Below are 24,593 nucleotides of genomic sequence, written 5' to 3' on the forward strand. Positions count from 1 at the left end.
TCCTAGTCTTGCAGCTCCTAAGCATTCTAAGGCATCCCTATTTCATCAGGGTAACATTCCTCTATTTATTGATAGGGGAAAGAAACGTGGTGAAAAAAAGCGTCAGGGAACAACAGAAGGCAACAAGCAAGTTTCTTTATCTGACAGAGATGTGCAGCCCTTAACTCTTTCACAGTATAAACACAACTTGTAAATACTACTTTAGGCTAACATGTATGTACATGAATAGGTGATACAATCTAAATATTTTAATATTTACTGACATATCAGTATTAATCAGTGTTTATCAGAAATACTCATAAAGACAAAGACACAACTGTGTTTAATTTTATATTTTTAGTAATAATTCCATTATTTTCAAAGCAATAACTCCATGCATGTGATTAACTCAGATTCTATTGTTTTGGTGGATCCGATTGCAAACCGTAAAAAAAACTGTAAACTTGTTTTAAACATTCAATATTTTCTTTTTCACTTTAAGAATCACAGGATTCCTTTAAGTATCTCAGACCAGACATTCCCTGAGGTAGGGTCTCAAATCATTAAAAATTGTTAAACTACATCTCTGGAATTGAATCATCTTGCCTAGATTTTAAGGTATATCCTGCATTTAATAACTTCAGTCTAAAGGTATTTTCACRAACAGTTTAGAACAAGGGGTATACAAGTTGACACAGGCAAATGCAGCAATACGGGTATTTCAGTACAAATAATTACTAATATTTACTTTTAATTTAAATAAACAAGCGTTACTACAAAATTGCATACTTTTGAAACAAATAAGAGACTTTTCATTAATTTTCTGTTTTAAAAGATGAATCATGAAATTCTAGAAATAGCTATAAGAGTTTTCTTTCTCTTTAATAAAAAATAGGGAATAGGGAAGAACGATATGACAGATAAAATTCTTTAAGGGATATTTTAAGGGACAGAAACAAATACCAAAGCTATTAGTTTCAGTTTAAATAATGTATCACTTATACTGCTAGTTATTATTTTGAAATATTTATCTTATCTTGAATATCAGGATACTAAAAGCGCTAGGCTAAAGGTAAGAAAAGAAGTGACTAACCTGGTCTGGAGAGGGTCTGTGGTTGGAGTGCTGTGGTCTCCCAGGAGATCGGTGGTGGTGGTGATGGTGGTGGTGATGGTAGTGGTGATGATCATCATCATAGTTATCTGCCATCAGTTTCATTCTGTTTTGCGTCTAAGTTTGAAAATGAAACAATTAAATTACATGCTGAATTATATTAAAGTATTTTGGTAAGATCTTAGCTCATTCTGAGCTCTTTATTTTTTTGGTGGCTGCAAAGATCTAACAATAAAAGTCAGAACTGCTGGTTCATATGAAAAGAAACAGAAAAAGATCAAGTACACAGGCATAGCTTCTATCTCAATTTTCATGCACAGAATTAGATAGTCAGAAAAGGATATAACMAAGGATATTGTTTTGGGGGGTGTCAAAGAAAACATTCAGTTTTTCTAAATTTTTAGAACAGAGRATCCCATTATTTTCAGTGTATTATTATGTCTTACTAAAACTTGTACAATCTCATTTAAAAAATAYAAATGATATCACAAATATTTAAGGGGAGCTACTGAGGTATATTAACAATAATGCCAGAAGTTTCTAAATGCACTAAAAACTTTTTAGACTTTTGGGCTTTTTTTTTTTTTCCTTAAACTGTATGCTGAGATCACCCAACTAAACAGTATGTTAAAAGAATCTGAAAACTAAATGATGCAGACGCAGACACTTCGAGAAATAAGTGATTACGGGACCTGACACATTCTTCTGAAATGAAAGTTAAGTCTTAGAAACAGGTCTTGCAAACAAGATGAACACTTCAACTGCTGTTTTGAACAGATAATAATATCTATAATATCTAAAATATAATATCTATAATATCTATAATATCTAACTATGAGGTAGCAAAATACATCATGGCCCTTTATCATCATTACAATTATTCCTTACCATGAAATATATGGACTGGAATAATCCCAAACTATCTTACAATACCAAAAATATCCTACTAGATTAGGGATGCAGTACTTATTTTCTCTGTGATGGCTAAGACACGCTGTATTTAAAACTCTGTTTAGAAAAGTTTTATCGGTAAATATTTTTTACTTGTAAGTGTAAAAACAAAGTCCAACATTAAAAGCCCTGATTTTAAAGATGTTTGCTGAAGAAGGAAAAGAGGTTTTTAAAAAAGATATAAGCTATTTTTTCACGCTAAAAATATATTTGAAGTTCAACAAACCTTACGGAAAAAAAATATAAATCACAATGATCACAGGAAATACCTGCGGATGTTATTAGCAATTAATTAAAACCACAATGTACCTCAAGCAATTCATAGGATGACCTTTAGGGGGAGAATAGAAAATTACTTTTAAAGGAGGGTACCTGAGCTCAGTTCATTGAGGAAAAAAAAAAAAAAAAAGGAGATGGTAAGAAAAAAAATATTAAAAAAAAAGAGAGAGGGAAACAATCATCACCCTTGCGGCATCCAAAATATTACGAGAGGCAGATGCAAAGCTTTGTATATGCACACACATTAGCCAACATCAGACTCTTCCTGGGAATYGTTTGAGCACCAAAAGAGCATCTTACCAGTGTGTATCTTACCAAAACAGATATCCTCCTGGACAAGTGAGAGACTATCTGGGGAAATACTCCCTTCACACTGATTGGTATCATTTCATATTTTTCAATATTGCTTTCTGCAAAATTGGGACCTTCCCATTTTCTCCATCCAGAATAWGCAGATGGAAGAATACAGCTGTTTTCACTTAGGTATGAATTTCTACTGATCTCAGAAGACCAAATCTATCTCAACCATAGCTATTCTGCTTGCATAAAGATTCAAAGKGGGAGACCTTTACAACACAAGGGTGAAAAAGATGGTGAATTAATAGACAAATAATAACCTACTTATTTTAAACACTGTAATATCCTGCCTTTGGGGAAGCTTCGAAGACTTTATTAGTTTATTTTCTTATCAATGAATGGCCTTAAATTTCCTACCTTTCAACTGCATTCCATAAAAGAATGTAAAAGTTAAACAAGATGATATATGCAATCCTAAAAGTGTCCCCTGTAATGAGGTGTTGGGGATTAGACGTGTCATGGGATAAGAACTGTAAATGAATGATGTCATCCTTCTAATTTGGTGCTGAAATATAAATAAACCACTTCTAATGTTTCTTCCTTTTGGATGCCAGATTGCAGTAAAATGTGCACAAAGAGACTGTTAATGCTATAGTGAGCTTCCTTTAGTTTGCCTATAGTGGAAGCAAAATTTAAAAGAAATATGAAATGAGATTTCAATTTTCCAGGTATGGAGATAACAATTTCCAGGTATGGAGATAACAATTTTCCAGGTATGCTTAGTACAAAACATGGCACTGCCTCAAAATATTTCATATCTATATTGGAGACTGAGCAGGAGGATTTCTGAAGGAATAATAAACATAAAGACACCTAGAAAATTTCATGGAGAACAACACCATCCTTCTCAGGTACTTCCAAACAAAAATTTGCAACATTACTCTTGTCTGCTCACTTGCTAAATCTTTTAATGTTTTGTAGGCTTTGAAAAAAACAGGTATATTTTTATTTGAGGAAGAAATTAATTAACTAAACTGGAACTTGTCCAGGGCCCCAGGGCTTCACACTCCCACACTTACACACACATACACACGCGCGCACACACACACAAACGGTTTTTTATTGACCATATGTTTTAGAGCCCTGGCTTATCTGGCAGACATTAACTCCTACCACAGGTCCCCTATCAACACATTAGGACCTTGGCTCAGTACTGTCTGCAAGGGAAAAATACCACCTACAGACTTGGCAGTGCTGTCGTTTCCCACACTATCCCGAGCATACCTGAAAATTTCATATTCATGAACATACTAGATCTTTGCTCGCATCACTTTTGTAACCACAGCAGATAACGCAGTATGACTTTTCAGGATGATCCGGAAACTAAGAATACGCACTTCACAAAAATTACAGTGATATTTTTACATGTCTTTAAACTGTGTTATATCTAATCTGCCTCACCTGTTACTCCCACATCTCAAATAGTTATTTTATGCAGTTCAAAATTTTATTCACATGTTTCTCTTAAAAGCTTATCTCAGCAACGAGTTATCACAGAAATTGGAAGCTGGTTTTTGGGTTTTTTTTTAGTAGAAGATTGGAATTAAATTATAGGGCTGGTGCTGACTTTCTCCCTGCCAGCCTGGTCCCTTTTCCTGTTGCTCATAAGCTAACCCACTTCAAATGAGACCTGAGTGGGAACCTGCCATCAATACAAAGACAATGTTAAAGGACAGGCATTTTCCTGAGGCGCATGTTAAGGTTCTAGTCTTCTTTCCCTGTTTACATCTGGAAATTCTGGAAATGAATTTTCAGTTCCAGTTTATTAGGTAACAGTATTCCCTATGGTATAAACAGCAGCAGTGGTTTAAGGAGGAACTGGCAATTAAGTTGGCCGCTACTTCCTCTCCCCAGTTCCAGACACGTTCTCAAGTAGTTAACTATTTTTGCCTTAACAATGGCCAAAAATATATCTGCTTCCCAATTAAGTTGTTATCCCTCATGACTCAGATACTAACATGGATATGTCCAGACGGATAATTACTGAACCCCTTCCATCTAACTAATAACCTCCTAACTCACATTCTAGTGTAACCTTGTCAAATCTCTACCAAACTCTCCACCGCAACATTTCAAAGGATGAGGCAGCTGGAGGAGCAGCTACATTAGGCTGAGTGTGTCTGCTTGATGTATAGTCTCTCCTCCCTCAAATAACATCTCTATCCACCTCCTGATTAAGAACGACTTTCACAAGTATCCCACATATAACTCAGATCACAAGACTCGAAAACAAAAGCCATGAAGAATTGTTTTCCCAAAGATGAGAAAAAAATCTGCCTTCTTTCCCTAAAAGGAGGTTATCTAGAATTAAGCAATTYACTAGTAAAATAATTATTTTAGAATTAATCTTTTAGATTTAGAAGGTTCGCTTAATTTCTTCCCTTCTTCTAAATACATATGTCCTGAATTCAATATAGTTATGTTTTCACAGGCTTGTTAGASCTGAAGCACAAGATACAAAAGATATGAGTGAAGAAGGGTTTGGGTAGGCATTCTAGCTTATATCAAGCCTACAAGCTTGCCTCTAGATCTAAAATTCTGTGAAATGCCCAACTGTATCACCACTTAAAATTTCAAATATTCTGTTGAAAGCCAGAAATCAGGTGCATAATTTGAAATCCATTATTTCATATCAGACTATTGCTGAAATCACTATACAGATTTCTGAAGTCTTTATAGCGATTGCTAATTTCACATACAGAATTTTGTGGAATTTGTATTTGAAAACTGTGATGATCTTTTTACCTCACTCTTTCTACCACTCCTTCAATAATATATATATAATTTTTAAATGATTGCCCTGTATATGCTAAATATAACCCAATGATGTAAATTCCAGCACTTTTTTTTTTACAGTGGAGCTCATTCTTCTCCAGTAACGTTTCTAAGACAAGAATGAATTTCTTGTCCATTTGAGAAATATGAAGAAGCCTCCACCAGCAGCACACCAGAAGGTTTCATATTTCTTCCTGTCAATAACATTCTTAAGCTGTTATTTAGAGGGAAAAAAAAAAAAAAAAAAAAAAAAAGACTCTCAGCAATAGAACTGACACTCTAAAACTTCTAGGACAGATTGCACATTTTGCCCCATTAGAAAAGCACTGATTATTCCTAGCTTATATTCACACAGCAATTAGTAGTAAAGAACAGTGTTGCACTGAATTGTAGCCTAAACAATTCCCATCTCTTCTCTCCTCCTTGAAAGAYGGTATTTATGAGTTAACTACCTACCTAACACTTAGGTAGTCCAGCATAATAAAACATTACTTTCATTTTAAAAAGCTTAAAACACCTGAAAAGGTAGGATTTTCTGAAATGAGAAGGGTGGCTAGAGAGTTGCAAGAGGGCACAGAACAGCACAGGAGATGTTCTGCAGATCCACAACTGTTCTGAGTTGGTGCAAAAGACACTGACAAGATTTTATATTGAAAAGCTTTTTTGGTACTGAGTTCAAAGTTTTTACTATGATTGGATGTTAAATTGTTAATTTCATACTGTGAACTGTAGCTATAATATAATTATAGGTTTTATTTTGCTAAAATTATTAATGGAACATATAATATGCCCATACAAAACTTATTTTAAAAATAAGAATTTCATTATKTTTATATTGTTTTGCTGAAAACAGACTTTCTCAAAATAAAGATAATAAAAACATCATATCCACAACTTTTGAAAGCGTCTAGTGAGCACCAGGTACACATCTGAGCAGCAGGTTTTAATTTGGCTYTATATTACTATAGAAAAGAATGCCTAACTTGTAAAATGCAACAATTCATTAACTGTGTCTCCTACAGAAAGTGCATAGCCTTATTAGCCTGAACAGTTTCCTCATTTTTTTTCTGTTTCTTTAAATTTATTGACTCCATTTAATACATGCTTCATCCATTTCAAAATAAAGGAATGATAGAGGAATTAAAACCAGCTTAAATTTAGGTGCACAGGTATACACACCTTCAGGGCTTGAAACTATTACCTTTGATCATTCAATATTACTATTTGCTAAGCTGTCAAGGTCAGGAATGGTATGTGTAGCTGAATTTCTAACCCACTTACCAAAGAATTTATGATCAACCTCTGTGAGAAAACTGACAGATATTTCTTGTCCCCCTAAAATTCTGCAGAGTTTAAGTCAGGATCTACTGAAGTGAAATGAAAGTCTTTGATTGACTGGTAATAGACTCAATAGCTTAACAGCAATCTGTAACTGTAAAGCTATAATATTAAAACTGTCTTTTAAAAAATATTTTAGCAAGGTGGCAATAGGGAACTATGCTTTGATCTGTCATCTGGATCAAGTTACCACCAAAATTCCCATGAATGAGGTTCGAATGAGGAAAAACAGTAAGATTTGTTGAGCTGGGATAAAGGTGTAATACCATTCAATAGCTATTACTTTCCTTCGGATTTTCTTCTCCATCTTTCTTCACTAAATGGAATTTGAAACATTTCTAGAATATTCACTTTTAATAGGGTAGGATTTTTCCCTGAATAATACAGTAAGGAGCAGATATAAGGCCTATGAGTTATCCCAGAGGCCTGTCCTGCAGTCAACTTATTAAAGTAGGCTATTTAGAAGCTAGTGACCACATTTAGCTTTGATTTGGCAATGGCCTCTTGTTATCTTCAACAACACAGCAACTCCATTCTTGCAATCTCACTGTGTAATAGTAAGAATCGCAATAACACAGATCATTTCAAGATAATCATGTAACAAATGCCTATTTCTAGTTTTACTGGTTTTACTAATTAAAAATTAAAGTAATATTTCTAATACTTGATCAAGTTTTTATTTCATCTCTGTTGTATGATTATCTTTAAACGTTTCTCAGATCAAAAATGATGAGTTAAAATCCCAGCTTCCTCTGGAAAACACGTTCCACATCACTGCCATTTTGTTACAACATCTTTAAGCATCTTGAGCATACCAAAAATGCACGTGTTCTGCAAAGTAATTTGTTATTAAGAGAAACACTAAGCTTAACTTGCTTAAGCCATCTAGAAAAGAGATTTCACAGGTATATTCTTGAAAAGTTTCAAGTGAAGCTTTGCTTTGATTCTGTTTCTTGAGATATTTACAGATTTGTGAGCATTAGTTCATCAATTATCCGGTTGAAGCCAAAAAGATGGTTCCCAAAAGACTTAAAAAGCTCAACCTTGAGAATGCTCTCAATTCATTTTATTGTAGTAGCATCCTTCACATGATTCACATGATTCAATGATATAACATCATCCTTAACATATATCCTCTGAAAATGGTTTTGCCATAAGAACTTCATTGTATCATTTATCTATAGGTTAAAAGATCTGTTAATTACTGAATATGAAGGTTGTGGCATTGATTTGATCATATTTTGAATTTTAATATGGCAAATCTTTTAGCATAATGCACAATAACTTTTYCAGATAAAGTTATAATGCCAAATCTAGTTGATTCTGAAATTTGTAAGCAAAGTATTTATTCAAATTAATAAGATGAAAGTCCAGAAAACCTAGTTGTTTTAAATGTCTCCAAACCAGGCCTAAGAAAACATTGGTAGAGTACTGAAAGGCATCACGAGATTCATAGATTGATGCATTGAGTTTCTGGGTGCAGGTCTATAGGTGTAAAGCATTAGCATAAAGCAATAGAAAATTGTACTCATGCATATCTAGTATTGTCAAAACATCTATATTCCTCACAGAAAATTATATTCTTAATTCTCATATCTTTAAAATAAATGTTATATAAAATAACTCAAAAAAATTATGAGGAATATAAGTCTGCAAGCACTAATCAGTAACCAAAAGATAGCAAAAGCATTACAGTATGCTAACTAACTACAAACTCCAGATGCTAAATAACTAATATAATCGTAAACATACGGGTACTGGAATGCAGCCTTATGCGTAAGAGTTATACTTTACTGAGTACTTTAATTATGCATTTTCCTTTTATAACCACCCTGTAATGCAATGCATCCTTTTATATTTCTACCCTTAACTAATTTATCATGGCTTTTGCCGCTTTGTTTCTCCTACTCCATTGGAGAACACAATTTTTTTCTCCCCTGTTAAAATTCCAAATGGGCTAATAAGCATGTTTTTCTTTTCCTGATATAGTATATGACTTGTCTTGGAAAGTGTGAGAGACAGGATGCATGCAGGCTTAAGGCACGCATGATAGCTTATTGGAGAAAAGTTTGGCTAATTCTTACTTGTAACTACCTCTTTTTGACCCTATGACTGCTGCATACAGAGCACAAAGAATTTAATGACGTTTTAATGTYGAAAAAGTATATAATATTTTTCCTTTATCTATAGCTGAATTTCATTCACATGATATTATTTAGCCTGAAAAACTTTGCTCATTTTCATCACCTGCATGCAACCAGAACACAATGTCAGTAGGTCCTGTCCCCCCTTCCCCACACATCCCCACTTCTCCATTCTCCAGTATGCAGAATAGGAAATGACAAYGAGTCCAAGCTCTCTTGCAATTCTACCTTCCTTCCAGGGCGGAGAGTAGTAAATGCTGGTTAAAYTAGATGCCCAGACCCCTATACAGAAAGGCATCAGGAAAGAGAAATTTTATCATAAACCATACCGGAAATGAAATCCAAATTATGATGTCAAAAAGCCTAAAAAATCCAGTTAAAGAGTGGAACTATTCCAATGCAAGGAGYTGTTACAAAACGTGACACCCACAAAGTTTTACAGATTATCTTTTTTAAGTTTAATTATTCCTGTGAAAGTATCTCAATGTCATAGAACTAAGTTGACCAGTGTGACATAGAGAAGAAACTAGAGAAAGTTTCAGGCTAAAAGAACCATGAATGAGGCAGAAAAAAAGAAAGRAGATTGTGAGAGAAAAGTATCTCATCAATTCATCTGCCAGGAAGCAAACAAGACAGAAACAATTTACCCATTTAAGACTGAGAGAAACAGTGATTGGAAAGGAGTTTCCCAAAGAGGACCTTGTCAAAGATTTGAATCTGACCATACAGCATTGAACAGAAGCATAGAAGCCTTCCATRTATTTCAATTCATTTTAAATTAAAGTACTATTTAACTGGTATTAACAAGCATGACACCTGCTGCTTTGAAAGATTACAAAATGTGACTGACTTATCCTGAAAGAAGTCAGAGTACATAATAKGTCTCCCTCTAAGTTGAAGGGTAATAGTCCTCTCACAAACGCCAGCTGGGTTATTAGACACTTGGCAGATTGAGATAGACAGCAGCTCCAAGTGCCAAGCAGACACTTATCTGAAGTACTCAGGCCAAACTTCATCTTTCCTGTCACTTGTGATTGAACAAAGTTATGTTGATTTGAACATGGTCTGTCTGACTTTTCTGTTGTAGTCTCTGCATTTGGAGACTCTGTTTTGAAGCTTTTTTAAGTTCTGTGAATTAAAAGTATAGCTTGAAGGGCAGGAAATATCTTGTAATAATACAGCATACTCAGTAATATATAGGCTAAAGTCATGCGAAAAGTATTTGTCTGAGTCTTACTACTAAACTCGGTAATTATACAGAAGTATGTAAGAACATAGACACAAAGAAGAGGGTTAAAAAACATAATTAAAGCTCTGAAATGGTAGCTGCCTGAGGACATCTCGGGCCAGGTCTTACTAAATACAGACAAGTAACATAATATAGCAGGTTTTTCTTTCTTTCTTTTTTTTTTTTTTTTTTTCCTCCCTTCCCCCACCCTTTTTTTTTTTTTAACAGAAAATAATCCATTAAAAATATAATTTGTTATAATAATTATTTAGATAATAATTATTTACAAAGCAGGTGACTGGACCGAATCTGCGATGGCTCCATGGCCCAACTACCACAGGGCACRAGGCCAAAAACCCCCACTCACTGGCAAGTACTGGTGTACAATTATCACCAAAAGATTTTGGATATCTGAGAGCACAAGAAGAAAGAAGCATAAAGGACTCAACTCATAGCTAGGTTTGGATACAGTATCTACATTATCCATCTATAACTTGAATCCTTAGACTTTTTACCAATTCAGATTCTTACAYTGTGCTGTGAGCGTGAAAAGGGCTGCATGAGTGCAGCCAACATATTCAGTACTTTCCCAGGAAAGAATTTCTTCTGAGGTAACTACTGTGACCAGGCAACCACTGTTTGCTCTACATAATGAAAAAAACCACGTAATGAAAAATGCCAACCTTTGACAAATTTCAGAACCAAGAACTCCAATAAAAGCTCTTATAGCTAGTAAAGGTTGTTAACCAAGCTGGCTGTGCCCCCAGTACATCCTGATGTCTGCTGCCAGTAGCGTGGCAGCAGAAATGCACACTCATCCTTGCTAAATACATCCGAACACATGGAACATAATTGCAACAAAAATCAGGCTCCTAAAAGTCCAGGGTCTCGGACTACTCCTGTGTTCAAAGTTGGGGACAGACAGTATTATGAGTGATAACAACTACTGTAAACAGAAGAGGGACAAATGCACAATACAGTGGTTAAATGTGCCTGCAGTTCACATGTGAATGGCTTCTTACTGGCAGTAATACAAGCAAAGTAGATCTGTGGCAATAACAACATGAACACTCCTGTGCTCCTACAGAATTTCCATCTGAGAAATTTAAGGCAATAAGAAACTTTAGCTTAGTTTAGCAGCAACAGAAACAGAAGCAATACAGATTAGGAACCAAATATAGATTCCAGCACAAACCAGGATAGTGTTACAGACAGCAAGGTCTGCAGATGCTGAAGTCTAAAGACTCTGGGAAAGCACTGCTTGACTCTTTCTCTTCCCACACTTACTAAGCATTAGAGGACCTAAATGCAATTAATTAATACACTGTGTGAAGCATGTTTTGGGCTGTCAGACGAATCACAATCACAACAACTTCTAATCCTACTCTTCCTAAACTCTAATATAAACAATAATTTTAATAACATAAAATATATTAATTCAGCTGCATTGTGCTRTGTAACAGGGAAAATTTAACTTTGGGAACTGCATTATTCTTGAGTGCTTGATGTCACCACCATAATATTACATTAGCACTACTTCTGATATTCTTAACCAGAGCTGTGTATATAATGCAACTGGTTTCCTCCAATTCCATTTTTTCTCCCTTGCTGTTGAAAGCATTCTTTGAAACATTTGGATGTTAATTAGTAAGAAATACTTTTATGTAATGCATGTAGGAGAAAATATTGCTAGTGGTTAATTTGTTGAGAAACTGTGGTTACACAGATTTTTAAAATTCCTTCATTGTTTCTCACCCTTTTTGTTTCATTAGCAGTATGTTCATGTGATGAAATATAGAGTAGTGAACTAACAGACCAGAGCAGGCTGCCAAACACCAGCTTTGCCTCTGGCCAGAATATTCTGTACACCTGCAGTCTTGAAAACACTGAAAAGGTTTCTAATTTCATGTTTTGAGAGGAAAAATAAAAGCAGTTCTCAAGCAGTTAGAAAACTCTGCATTTTGGCCAATTCCAGTTACTTTTTTGGCTCTATAACCCAAAAGTGAAAAGAGGCAACTGGGACATTTACTTACACTATCCAAGTTCTGAATGAATCAGTCACATAGCAGTGTCTTCTGCTCCTACCAAAATCCCTTGAGATGTTCCAAAAATGGACTGTAAGCTAATTATTTAATGAAGAATTGCATCACTACACAAATTTCTCTAAAAATATCTATCTTGGAATTCTCTAYAGAAATCTTGGCTAGGGTGATTATAAGGATTATGTAATCACTCAGCCAAGTCCTAGTGGTGATCTTGTTTAATGCTGTATTTCTGAATGGTCTTTTAAACCTTTACAAAGCTCTATAGATCTCAAAATACAGAATTTAGTGTATGGATCAAAGCAATTCGATTTTTTTTTCTTTTTACTGGGAGAGAATTACTATATATTCCCTTTATTTAAACTAATAAATATGTCACTGGCAGATAACAGCAACTAAGACTTTTGTAACCATTACAATTACATATGATCCCTCTTAATGATGTCTGCAAAGATGTTAATATTAATGTCTCTGGTTTTACAAATGGTTATATTGTGATACAAATAATAACTTTCCTAAATAATCGTATCTGAAGTAACATGCAAAAGTAAACTAGCACAACAGAAAACCAATGGATTTCTCACAGCTTAAAAGTACATGCACATCTGTAGCTTCATATCTGAATCACATATACTTGTTATAGTGTTTTCATTTCCTTATGCAGGCAGTACATTTCATTTAAGACACTGCTATTGCTTTTTTAATGTGAAGAACTAGGACAAATTATGTTAAAAGCAGTACACCTTGGTAGGTTAGAATCCGTTTGGCCTTCCTACTCTTGGTTAACAATTCCTGACAACTTTTAGTGTGTCACTGTAATTGAAAACATTATTTTCCTAATACCAAATGCTAAAGTTAATTAGACAAATGCATCTAACTGCACATTTGGTCCTAAGAGCATCATTTAAGTCATGAACTATTTAAGAAGAGGAAAAAAAAATCTGAAATTTGCCAGATAGACATTTTCTAAGCATTATTTTCTTAAGACATTCTATTTCTCATTTTATTCTGTTTTAGATTAGATTAGTATCGGGATCGTCTTTGTCAGTCTTCAGGCACAGGTAAATGGTGGAAATTTGACACCCTTGTCAGTGTGTAAAAGTCATCCCCTATTGAACACTGACAGAAAAATTTATAAAAGAAACAAATTATTGAAGAGTTAGAGACAGATATAAATGCTCCACTAAACATATTTTATGGTTAGATAATTAATTTTTAATAAAATGGTGTAGATGGCTAAATTTTTGCATTTGGAAAGCACCTCCAAATTGAGTAGCAACTGACTCTACTTTTTATCAGACAAGCCACACTGAAAATAAAAGATAAAATAATGTTAAGTGTATGATACGGACATAGCAGACAACTGCCCATGCCTGAGGAGGCAGTCCACTGTCCAGCCCCTTTGGCACAGTGGTGCCTGTGCAGACAGCGGCCTCCTATTCCCAAGTATTGGAAAGTACTTGGTATTTTTCTCCCTCACACAGGAATTTTCATGTTCTTTTCCTGTGGCACAATTTTAATATTCTTCTGACATCACCTTGTGAAAGTTCATGGTTATCCAAGATGCTTCCAGCTGAAATAGGAAATACATCAGGCTGCTGCTGGAGTCCACCAGAGTGACTGGAGCAGTTGATCACAGAGCAAGTCTGTGGCCAAAGCAGCTACATTTGCATTTAGGCAATTCAGCCTCAGTGCAAGTCTGTGATACATTACAGCACTGCGATAGAATCTGTTTCTTTGGCCTTAATCCAATAACAATAAAACTCTATGAGTAACCTCAATACTTTGGGTTACTCCACTGAGTTTAATAGAATCGACCTCCTGAACCTTTAAGACATCTACTACATACTGTGCCCTATCTCTTTAAATATGAAGCAGGCTTTTGATGCTTACAATAACCTCACATGGTGGGAGCCTGCAGAGTTTTTGCACAGCGCTTTCAGTAGCAGTAGATAAATTTGCAAACATTTTGATGTTCCTACTAGATAAGCACCTATAAATGTTACMAAGTATATCCATTAAAACTCCACAACCCCTTCCGTTACCCGTGACCCTCAGTGGCCCTCTCAGAGTTAGCAAGGTCAAAGAAAAGTATTGGTCCTTCCTTCTGCACACAGAAGCACTACAGAATAGGATTAGCTTTTTTTTTTTTTTATTTATTTTATTTTCTCTCCTCTCTCATCTAAAAAAAATCTGACTCCAGGAAAACTACTTTTTTTCAATGAGATTTTCCACAGGAAGACAGTGATTTCCCTTATTCCTCAGATGATGCTCCAGGGCATCTCATGCTTTGGAAACCCTGAATTCTGATGAACGATGGAAACATATTGCTCTTTCTCTCACTTTTTAAAGAGACAGTGAGGTCATTGATTCAAGAGGAATAACAGCAAACTGCATTTAAGGACTTAGAGTTCTTGGAATAGCACGTTRCACATTTTTAGGTATCATTCGTTGCAATGACTCATAGTACAGCATACTTTGAAATGTCTATAAATAGAGATTTGGAGTTTATCCATATATATTATTAAGTCTAGGATACCACTGAGTAAACAGCAGAAGAAACAGTCTCAAAGAGTTTCAGAAAGAAACACCCCAAATTGTAAACAAGAGCAAAAAGTTAATCAAAAACAATCTGAGATATATGGTGACATAGTATGAGGGTCAAAGGTTCAGGACACCTTTTATTTAGGCCAAAATGATTCACCTATACAGACTCCAGGTCTATAAAGACCGCAAAAATAAAACTTGATAAAAACGGTATTTTCTATTTTCATAAACGTAGATATCCTCTTTGAAGGCTAACTTCAGATTATTGGTTTTTTACTAAAATGACAACTCTCTGAAAAGCAAGGTGTTCTTCGGAGATATGTGATAGGAAAAGAGAGCAGATAAGCTTAATTGCAGCGTCACAAAATGAATTCCATAATATAATGAGGAAAATGAAACAAGGTTATCTAAAAGAATTCCAGGACATTGCTTCTGCATGAGCTTTGCTAATTACTAATGTAGTACATGTAGTATTCCAGGAAAGGCTCAAGTAAGTTAGAGGCAAATTTCTAAATTCATCTAACATTGCAACATAACAGCAAATCATTCCCCAGTATTTTGTTTGCATGATTTATAACACATAATCTATACTGACTGCTGTCCCCACCACGAGGACTGTTGTATGATTTTTCAGCTCTAATAAAACAGTGAAGTAAAAGGTTCTCAAAAGAACACTTTCTAAAATCTGGGGAATTTAAGATGTAATTGCCAGGAATTGTCAAAGGAAGACAGAAATATATGGAGAAAAATAACTTTCTCCTGAAATGCAGTAGGAAATATTTTATTTAACAAAGAAACCTAAACCAGAAAGATATGAAAAAAAATCCTTGGATTCTTTATGGTCTGCATTTCTCACTTTTTGTCCCACTGCCTTGATGAGAGCCCAGGCCTCAGTTGCCATGAATAGAAGGCTTCCTGTTTGATTGGACAGGGATATGTATCATAAGACTATCTGCTGCTGTGGAAATACATAAAGGGAATATAGATTCTTATCACTGTTCACCATTTGGTTTTCATCATGAAAGCAAAAATTCCCTCTGGAGGTTCAGAACAGGAATGAAATTGGGGGCCTAATATTTCACATCATCTGTTCGGTCATCTTCTAATATTTAGAAATATTTTTCCTTTTATTGTCACATTAAGATGGAAAAGATAGAGGTTTGTGGTTTTTTGTTTTATTCTTTCTGCGGTACAATTGTGGAAAATGTGGAATGGGAGGAATAAGGATCATYAGAAAAAATCTGATACTGCAGTTGATAATTCACTAAGGTCCTAGTTCTCTGAAAAAAAAGTAAATCACAATAGATTTGCTATCCTCTATTAAAAAAGACACAGCTAGAATAGTAGTCATTTCATAAAAAGAGCAAGGCGGATATATCAGAATGGAGAATGCATCACTTTTACCTAAACTGCAAACAGTTTTATCTAGGAAGAGTAGCATTAACAAGCAATGGTGTTGGGTACACATGTGGAAGATTCGGAGGTTGACAGTGGCTCTGCTCAAAGGGATTAAAGAAATATGAATGATCCCTACAACCTCTATTATCAGATAATGCTTAAGTTGAGTAAAGTTGTGACCTAGTTAAACCACATTCCTATTTCTTATGTCTCCTCTTTCTTGTGGTGTCAGAGATAAAAGAGAGATTATTTTGGCATCAATTTAATCTAGTTAAAAAGCTTTACTGAAGATCTTTATCACTATAAATAATGGAGATATTTGAAGTATTTGGTTACAATTCTAACCAAAGTTATCCAAAACAATGACTCTCTAGAAACCCTTTTCTGCTGTTCCTATACTCTCACTGAAGAAAGTTATGAATGTTTGAACAGTATTCGGCAATAGCTTAATCAAAAAAAAAATTAAGGAAAAATCAGTCTTCTCACATATTTGGCAAGYATTTAAAAATATTCAAGATAGATATCACGGAGTATAGCAAAACTGCTTATTCATTTACTCCTCAGTAAGGACAAATGAGGGTGACAAAAAGAAAGGATCTGTAACACATTTGTTTTCCAAAGCWAAACAAAACAAAAATCCCTTATTCCTTATTATTTGGAACCTAACATTTTCTGCAGAAGCAGCACAGTTTGATCAAATAGTAAAAAGCATAAAGCCTATCTGCCTATTTAGCATATGAAATTTGGGTGAAATGTCTCCTGGACAGCTGACTGACCTGAGACATGTGTGCATCGTAGCTGGCACCCAGGTACTTGGCTGGAATGTCTGTAATGAAGTCAGCATCGTGAGTGGGTGGTAAGTTCATACTCAGGGGCTGTTTCCTATTTCTATAGACCTGTGGGAGAAAGCTACAATGATTAGGTGCATGAGGTCAGGGCTATTGGGAATTTAGCTCAGCAGCAACTTCAAGCTCACCTTAACTTTCTGTTACCAAATGCATGAAGATCTATATTATGTAATGCATGATTCCGAAGGAAGAATCATAACATTGACTATGTAGTATGTCCTAAACATTATTAACATGGCATGCTCAGTTGTGAAATGGCACACTGCCTAACAGCAGTTACTTTGAGAGGCTATGGAGACCTAAAGGATTTTGTTCAATGATATTCTCCACCTCCTCAAGTAACAGTCAGAGGGCTCAGTCTCACAATGGAAAACATCAGAGACAACACTCAGACATGTTCTAAAAACATTTTTCTCAACTTTTTCACCTGTTCTGAAAGAGGAGAGGTTTTCAATAACATATGCATACGACACACAGCACAGGTCATCAGTATCTAGGTTATCTGAACATCCTTTGTCCTCCTGCTTGTCCAGCTGCTCCTACAGTACCTCTTTTACCTGTAAGTATTAACTCCTAAAATCCAGGGCAAGTAGTCACTGCACAGTATATCTTCGTGTTATTTTAAAGATTCAGTTAGACAGAGAAGGGATCCTTGGCTACTGTTTATACATGTACTTTATCATTTATAATTTCCCTCTATAATAGAGCACAAATTTGCTGTGATGAAATTCACTTCTAGATTTTGCAATTACATGTTTCCTATTAAAACCTCAAATGATTTAGAATGTATAAGGGTGATCTTTATTCATTTAGGAATGCATTTCAAGAATAATTGTGATTTCCAGATAACCTCTCAGAAAGCCTGGAACCTTCTGAACAGACAATTATTTTACAAAAGATTAACAAGTAAYTGAACAGAAAAGGTTAGAAACAGTCAACAGAAAGGATAGACCTTGCTCTACTGCAAAGGGCTCTGCTCTCCTACGTTGCACATAATGAAGAATGTGGAAGCTATATGAGGAGGGAAACCAGAGAGGAAATTGGCTGCATATAGTACGAGCCAAGCAAACATGCAACAAAAAACATAACCATAAAGAAGCAATACAGAAATAGGCATAGTAAGTACCTCCTACCTTTTGCAACTGTTGTCATATGCACACCTGGCTTGAAGACTTTCAATATGAGGTTAGAATAGAGTAAAATGAAAATAATGCCAATCTTCAGTTGCCATAAAAGTATGAAAATGAATGTCTCCCTACCTGCTGTTTTAACTGATGTACTAATCTGTCCTTCTCTCGTTTAAGAGCCATTACTTCGTCCTGAGTCTTCTTTTTCTTTGAAGCAGACAGCTCAAGCAAGGCAATGTTTGCATCTTTTTCACTAATTGCAGCAAGCAATGCTTCCTGTCTGATAAAACAGAACAAAAGGAAATTGTTTTCTTCTCATTTACACTGAACAAAAGTACCTCAAGGGATTTTTCTTTTAACCCTAAGGAAACAATCAATTACATTCTCAACAGCCTTTAAATAGCAAATATTTTCAGGCAAAATCAAATCATGAAATAAGTTGATTGGCCAAGAGGTTATTTCTATTGATTTTTCATGATTTTAATATATCAAAAATGCTTACCTCAGTATATTTGATAACCATATAGTATGGTAGTTTACAATATTCCTACAAGTTGCACCCCAAAAAGTCAGTTTCCTGAATTCCAGAATATATTACATAAACGTGCTGTGAATGATTCAAATCATAAATATTGAATCATAAAAAGAAAGTGATATAAATACAACAGATGATATATTATATTGTTACTTTGGTATCCCAGAGGACTCCATACAGGAATTACTACTCTCAAGCCATCTTCCTCTCATTCACCCAGATGTACTCCTATAGATTATTATGCATTGCACCATCATACAWCCAGGACTCTAGAAGCGAAGTACAACATGTAGAAAACCAGTTCTTTGCTCTAGCAGTTCTTGAGGAACCTTTACCTTTGGAATATTGACTCCTCAACTACTGCAAAGCAAACAGAAACGTACAGGACTCAAAAACACATAGAAACATATAGAAGCTGGCAAGGTCACATCCTAAGAAGTCCATGAGGACATATGACAACAGTAAGGTTTAGAAGCTTAGATCCGAGTACAACTTATTTTTTTTTATACGCCAAGAGGATTGTGTTGGCAATACCACAATCTGCCCCTTATTTGCTTAAATAAAAGATATATATCCATTGTCTGCAAAGCGTTCAATAATAGGCTATGACTTATCAGACAAGAAAAAATGTTATATTTAATAGCTTTTAGAAAAGAATATATGCCTATGGCTTTTTCCAGATCTATGTAAGATGAATCATTAAAAAATAAACATGAATAAATGAGCTATAAATTAACCTTAAGCTCCGACTGCTAATAAATGTAAGAATATGGCTCATGAACTTCATACAGTCAAGGTGAGCTTAAACTTTGGAATTCTCACASTCTTTGTGCTTGCCAGCAAAAACGTCAAGAAAGCTATTTCACTTTTATTTCAAAGTTCCTAATGTATTAATGTAAATATTTAAAGGACAATATTTCTGATGGAGTCAAAGAAAAACAACCCATTTATTTTACTCTCAAAGTTATGAGACAGGGATCAATTTTAGATAAACAGTTGCATTTTATTCATACACTTAAATACTCTCATTTATTATTCTGTCTTCTTCATTCTTATCACAGTTAAGTGATGTTTAAGAGAGAGAGGATGCCATAAGTCTCCAACAGTTTTAATTTAAATAAAAAGCTATTAATTACTCTTAATAACAGGTATTAAAGAATACAAGATAGTAAAGGGTCACACATCTGTAAGGTTAATCTGAATGYTACAGCCATAAAGAATGAGATATAAGTTTATTCCTTTCCACAAGCCTCARAATTGGTGGAATGCAAATAAACGTAGAAAACAAGTTGCTGCAAAATAATTCATACCAAACTCTTAGATATTTAAGGGTTTATACTCAAATAAGATACTAATTCCCTAATAGTCTCTTTAAAATCTGAATTTCTAAATGCAGAGAACAAAAATAAATAAGTTGATTTGCTTTTGTATTCAGTTATTCCTCTTGCATTACAGAAGRGGAATTTGTGCACTTCCTTTTAATGCCTGAATCATTCAGAAAGAGAAACGTAACACAACAGCTATTTCTTTTCTGCAGTACATTTTACATGCAAGTCTATTTTCTGCTTTAGTAATGTATTGTCGCCCCTGTATTTGGGAGGACTCTTTTTGGTGGTAATAGTATAAACTTTCTGATAGAAAGYGTGAGAAACAGATAATCAGAAAACAAAGAGACAGTATACCGCATTCTTGCATAAAATAGTCTTCTAAATTAGAGTAAATAACATGAGGTTAGCTTCTCTGTAGTTATCTCACAACACATTGCATTCATATTACAAGTAAAGATTAGCTATCAGTTTAGACAATGCTCCAATAGTTTGCATTAAGGAACCTTTTTCCCTGCAGGAAAAAAAAAAAAAAAAAAAAAAAAAAAAATTCAGCTAGCCTCATGCAGCTATTCTAACCTATGGATGTTGAGAAAAGATTGCACAAGAACAGAGAGATATGGATTTCTACTGAAATCTTTCCATGGCCATGTGGAAGGATGTAACCCTCCAGAGAAACAGGCGAGCGCATGCTGCCAGCACTCCTCAAGTGGCCCGAATGTGACTCCGCTTCATTTCAGAAGCTGCAGAGCCTCATTTATCTCAGCGACGAGGTGTTGGAGGCTGGGCACGGTGCCACGATGGAGCTGGCTGCCCTGCGGCGCGCTGGGGGCACAGGCAGAGCAGTCAGCATCTGTCTGCACCTGTCTGCACAGACACGCACCTGGAGCTGGGCCACGCGCTCTCTACCTCCATTACCGTGGATAATGGGAACAGCAATCATCTCAGATATATAATGCTGTGGCATTTAATGGGCATCCAGGTTATCAGGAGTTCAGCAGAGCTGAAGTTTATTTTCTACCAAAGGACACACTTTGCTTGCTTACGTCCCTAGGAATTATGCACCTACTTCACTACAAAGGAAAGATGGAGAGACTAAGAGCTTCTGTTATCYCTATGCAGAGCACAAAATAAGGATGCAGGTCCACCCTGTGAGCACCCTTGAGATTTCCTGTGGAAGAACAAAATCTGATGAACAGAAATGATTCACTTTACTTAGACTCAGCTAAAAATGAGGGTGAATTACCTTCTGTGGAAAAAATATTTGAAATATCATTAGCTGACCACAGGGAATATGGTTGAGATGCGAAAAAAAGAGCTGACAATAACTTTCTCACTATCAAACACAAAGTAAAGTTCATTCAAAAAATGTAAAGAGGTGGAAAAGACTTCATCTAAGTCTCTCAGGTAAGTAGTGCACTTCCACTTCACTGCTGGAGACTTAACATCATCACGAATTTCTATGTGAAGATTTTTGAAAACCTGGACCTGAACTGGCACCAAGAACATATAGTTTGATACACTCTTAAGTTAACATGTTTAAGAGTGTAAGCATAATTTATAATTCCTAATTATCCACAGCGTCAGCAAAAGACTATCCAAATATAGTTCTATAGAGATGTTATCACTATTTGCAGCCTAAATGTCTCCTTATTGTTTTATAAATGATGGTAATAAAATACATTTTTAAAATAATTTATTAGAGCAGTGAATTAAATGACATTCTTTAACAGTAATATTTATAAAGAGTAATCCTTTTTGCTATTAGKAGTTTTTCCTCTCTTTTTTGGCAAACTAATCTGTTATACAAATACTGAGGTAGTACTTCTAACACCAAGAAAAATCACTCTAACTATATATAGTAAAATAAAGCAAGCTCTCAGATGAATACATTTTAAATCTAACAACATTTGCTACACAGTGGTAAGAACTCCATTTTATTAGTCTACTTTGCATTTTTCTTTAACTTATCAAATGTTAGGAAAATAATTTCTAGGAACCTCCATCTATACAGCTTACATTACRTAACAGGAAGGACTTTTCCCAGGAAGAGCAAAATTCTAGAAAGGAAACTTCTCTTCTGGTAAAGCCTGRCTGCATTCAACAGTGCACATATCTCACGTCAAATTCCTCAATACAAAGTCAGTGAATACACTAGTATCTTGATAATCCGTGTAATCACACTTTCAAATGTGAGCTCAGGGCCTAAGGTATTAATGATTCCCATAAAGCATCYCCAAGTAACTTTGTAAAAATATGTTAATATACCTTGTATCATTTTGCACTAACATACAACAGGAAAGATGGTAGCAATAATCCCTTCACAATGACCAGGAACTTATTTATTCAAGCTAGTAGAATTCCATCTAAGTCTATTCAAGACTCCATTTTGTTTGATGCTTTCACAGAATGGTTGATGTTGGAAGGAACCTCTAGAGATCATCTAAGTCTGCTCAAGCAGGGGCACCTAGAACACGGGACACTCGGTCACATTCAGGCAGGTTTGGAAGACCTCCAGAAAAGGAGGTTCCACAACAYCTCTGAGCAGCCTGTTCCAGGGCTCTGTCATGCTCACAGGAAAGAAGTTCTGCCTCACATGCAGATGGAGCTGCCTGTGTTTCAATTTGTACCCATTACCTCCCTGTCCTATCACTGGCCACCCCCAAGAAAAGTTTGGTCCCATCCTCTTGGTCCCACCCAATACTGCAGGTGTGGCCTCACCAGGGCCTCATAAGTACCAGGGCCTGTGATCATGAGGTTTCTTGCAGCTGCCTGTAGAAACCTCATCTACTTCATCTTCCTGGTCAGGAGGCCTGTAGTAAACTCATCCTTCCCTGGACAGAGCTCCATATATTCCAGTTCCTCTCTCATGTAAAAGGCAACTCCACCATCTCRCCCTTCCTGGCCTGTCCTTCCTGAAAATCCTGAAGCCAATCATGGCCACATTCCAGTCTTGAGAGATGTCCCACCATGTCTCAGCTCTCATGACTGGAACGTGGCCATGGAYGGCTTTCACTAACTATATGAATGATGAACCAGAAAATGTGTTTATTACATTTCAGGAAGACTTGAAACTCGGCACATTTGCAAGTACCATGAAGACAGGAATAAAAGTTTAAGTGGTCTTTCAACAAACTAGAGAAACAGACTGTAAAACTAAGGAGGAACTTATTATTGATGATCTGTTGTGAAAATAACAAAAGTCATACTGCAATGTATAATTAGAATAAATAGAATAAAACAAGATATAAGTGATCCTTTTGATCTACATCAGAATGACTCAGCCGGAACACTAAATCCATACTGAATTTCCATTAAAAAAAAATGGGAGCTGTCCATGGGCAACAAAARCAATCATGAAAATGACAGAGAGAGAAAGAGAGAGAGAGAGAGGAAGGGAGGGAGGGAGGGAGAGAACTACAATGATTAAGCTATGAGTCTATGAATTAGACTTGAACTACAATAATTAGGCTATGAGTCTATGAATTGGGCTTGATAATACAAACATAAAATGCAGTTTCAGAACATTTTTTTACTTCCTCCCCCGCCCCACCTCTTATCCATGGCAGGAAGAACAAAAAAGTAASGTGCATAAACTGTAGGAGGAAGCTGTGCTTTTTTTTTTTTTTCCCCTCCTCTTAATACCTAGACAAGACCTAACAATAATGCACTTAAGTATTGCTAAGATGGTCTCTGTCACAGAAAAACATTTTGAACAAGGTGGGCAAACATAAGTTAGAAATGACTCCAGTCGACTTGATTCCCTTTCAAGTATAAGTTTACCGGCAACCCTATTATTCTATGCTTCTATATTTTAAGCTGATTTATTTTCTCTCTCATTTCATTTAGCTGACTTAAGGCCCAAGATCTTTTAAATTTTATTTACTATATCTATAGTAAGAAAGAACAATACACACCTTAAGAATGATCAAGTCTCTGTGAAAATTACTGCAATAGTATTTACAGATAATAAACGACATTGTACTGCAAAGGTCAATCCTCAGGGAAGTACAGAGGTATCTTTCCTTGGAGGATCTATCAACTATTAATCTGATAAGAGTCTTAGAAAATCTGATAATAGACTTAGCAATGTCACTGGAGGTGGCATTAAAGAATAATTATAACTAAAGAAAAATACCATATACAAGGTTGCAGACAGCAGATGTTTACCAAAGTAACTCAGTAATAACTGTAGCCTAGTACCTGAAAAGTGCAATCTTATAGATCTCTAGCAATACAGACACAGAGTATGCATTTGTGGAAGTGTCTGTCCTGAACTGAAAAAAATTACTTAATATGAAAAGGAAGCCATAGTATACTAGAAAGGAAGATAAGATAATACAAGAAGAAATAAATCCATGAAAGACTCTGTTGAATGCCAAACTGAAAAAGTATATTGTATACAGTATTTTATCAAACTGCAGCCTAAACAAATGTCAAATGGAATAATTTCTTTAACAAATATGGGCAACAACTGAGCAAAAAGGGTTGTTCACTAACATATATTTAGTCAAGATTAACTATGGATAAAAGAATGTACTAAGAACAGATTTAATAACCCTAAGCTGTCATTCAGCTTGTAGGAGGTATTCAAGATACAGCTAATAAA

General features: G+C 35.3%; 1 protein-coding gene across 1 annotated transcript in view; it reads right to left on the minus strand.

The window, feature by feature from the left end:
- The window catches only part of ERC2 (ELKS/RAB6-interacting/CAST family member 2), a 278,502-nt gene that overhangs the window by 13,361 nt on the left and 240,548 nt on the right, over window positions 1-24,593 (minus strand). The window contains exons 17-18 of the mRNA XM_026035392.1: window positions 18,257-18,404; window positions 1,073-1,207 (exon numbers count right to left, since the gene is read on the minus strand). Coding sequence (XP_025891177.1) covers window positions 1,073-1,207; window positions 18,257-18,404 — 283 coding nt within the window. The remainder of the gene's footprint in view (window positions 1-1,072; window positions 1,208-18,256; window positions 18,405-24,593) is intronic.

This window comes from Nothoprocta perdicaria, unplaced genomic scaffold (genome assembly GCF_003342845.1).
Source record: "Nothoprocta perdicaria isolate Ctin4 unplaced genomic scaffold, notPer1 scaffold_16, whole genome shotgun sequence".
Classification (NCBI taxonomy): Eukaryota; Metazoa; Chordata; class Aves; order Tinamiformes; family Tinamidae; genus Nothoprocta; species Nothoprocta perdicaria.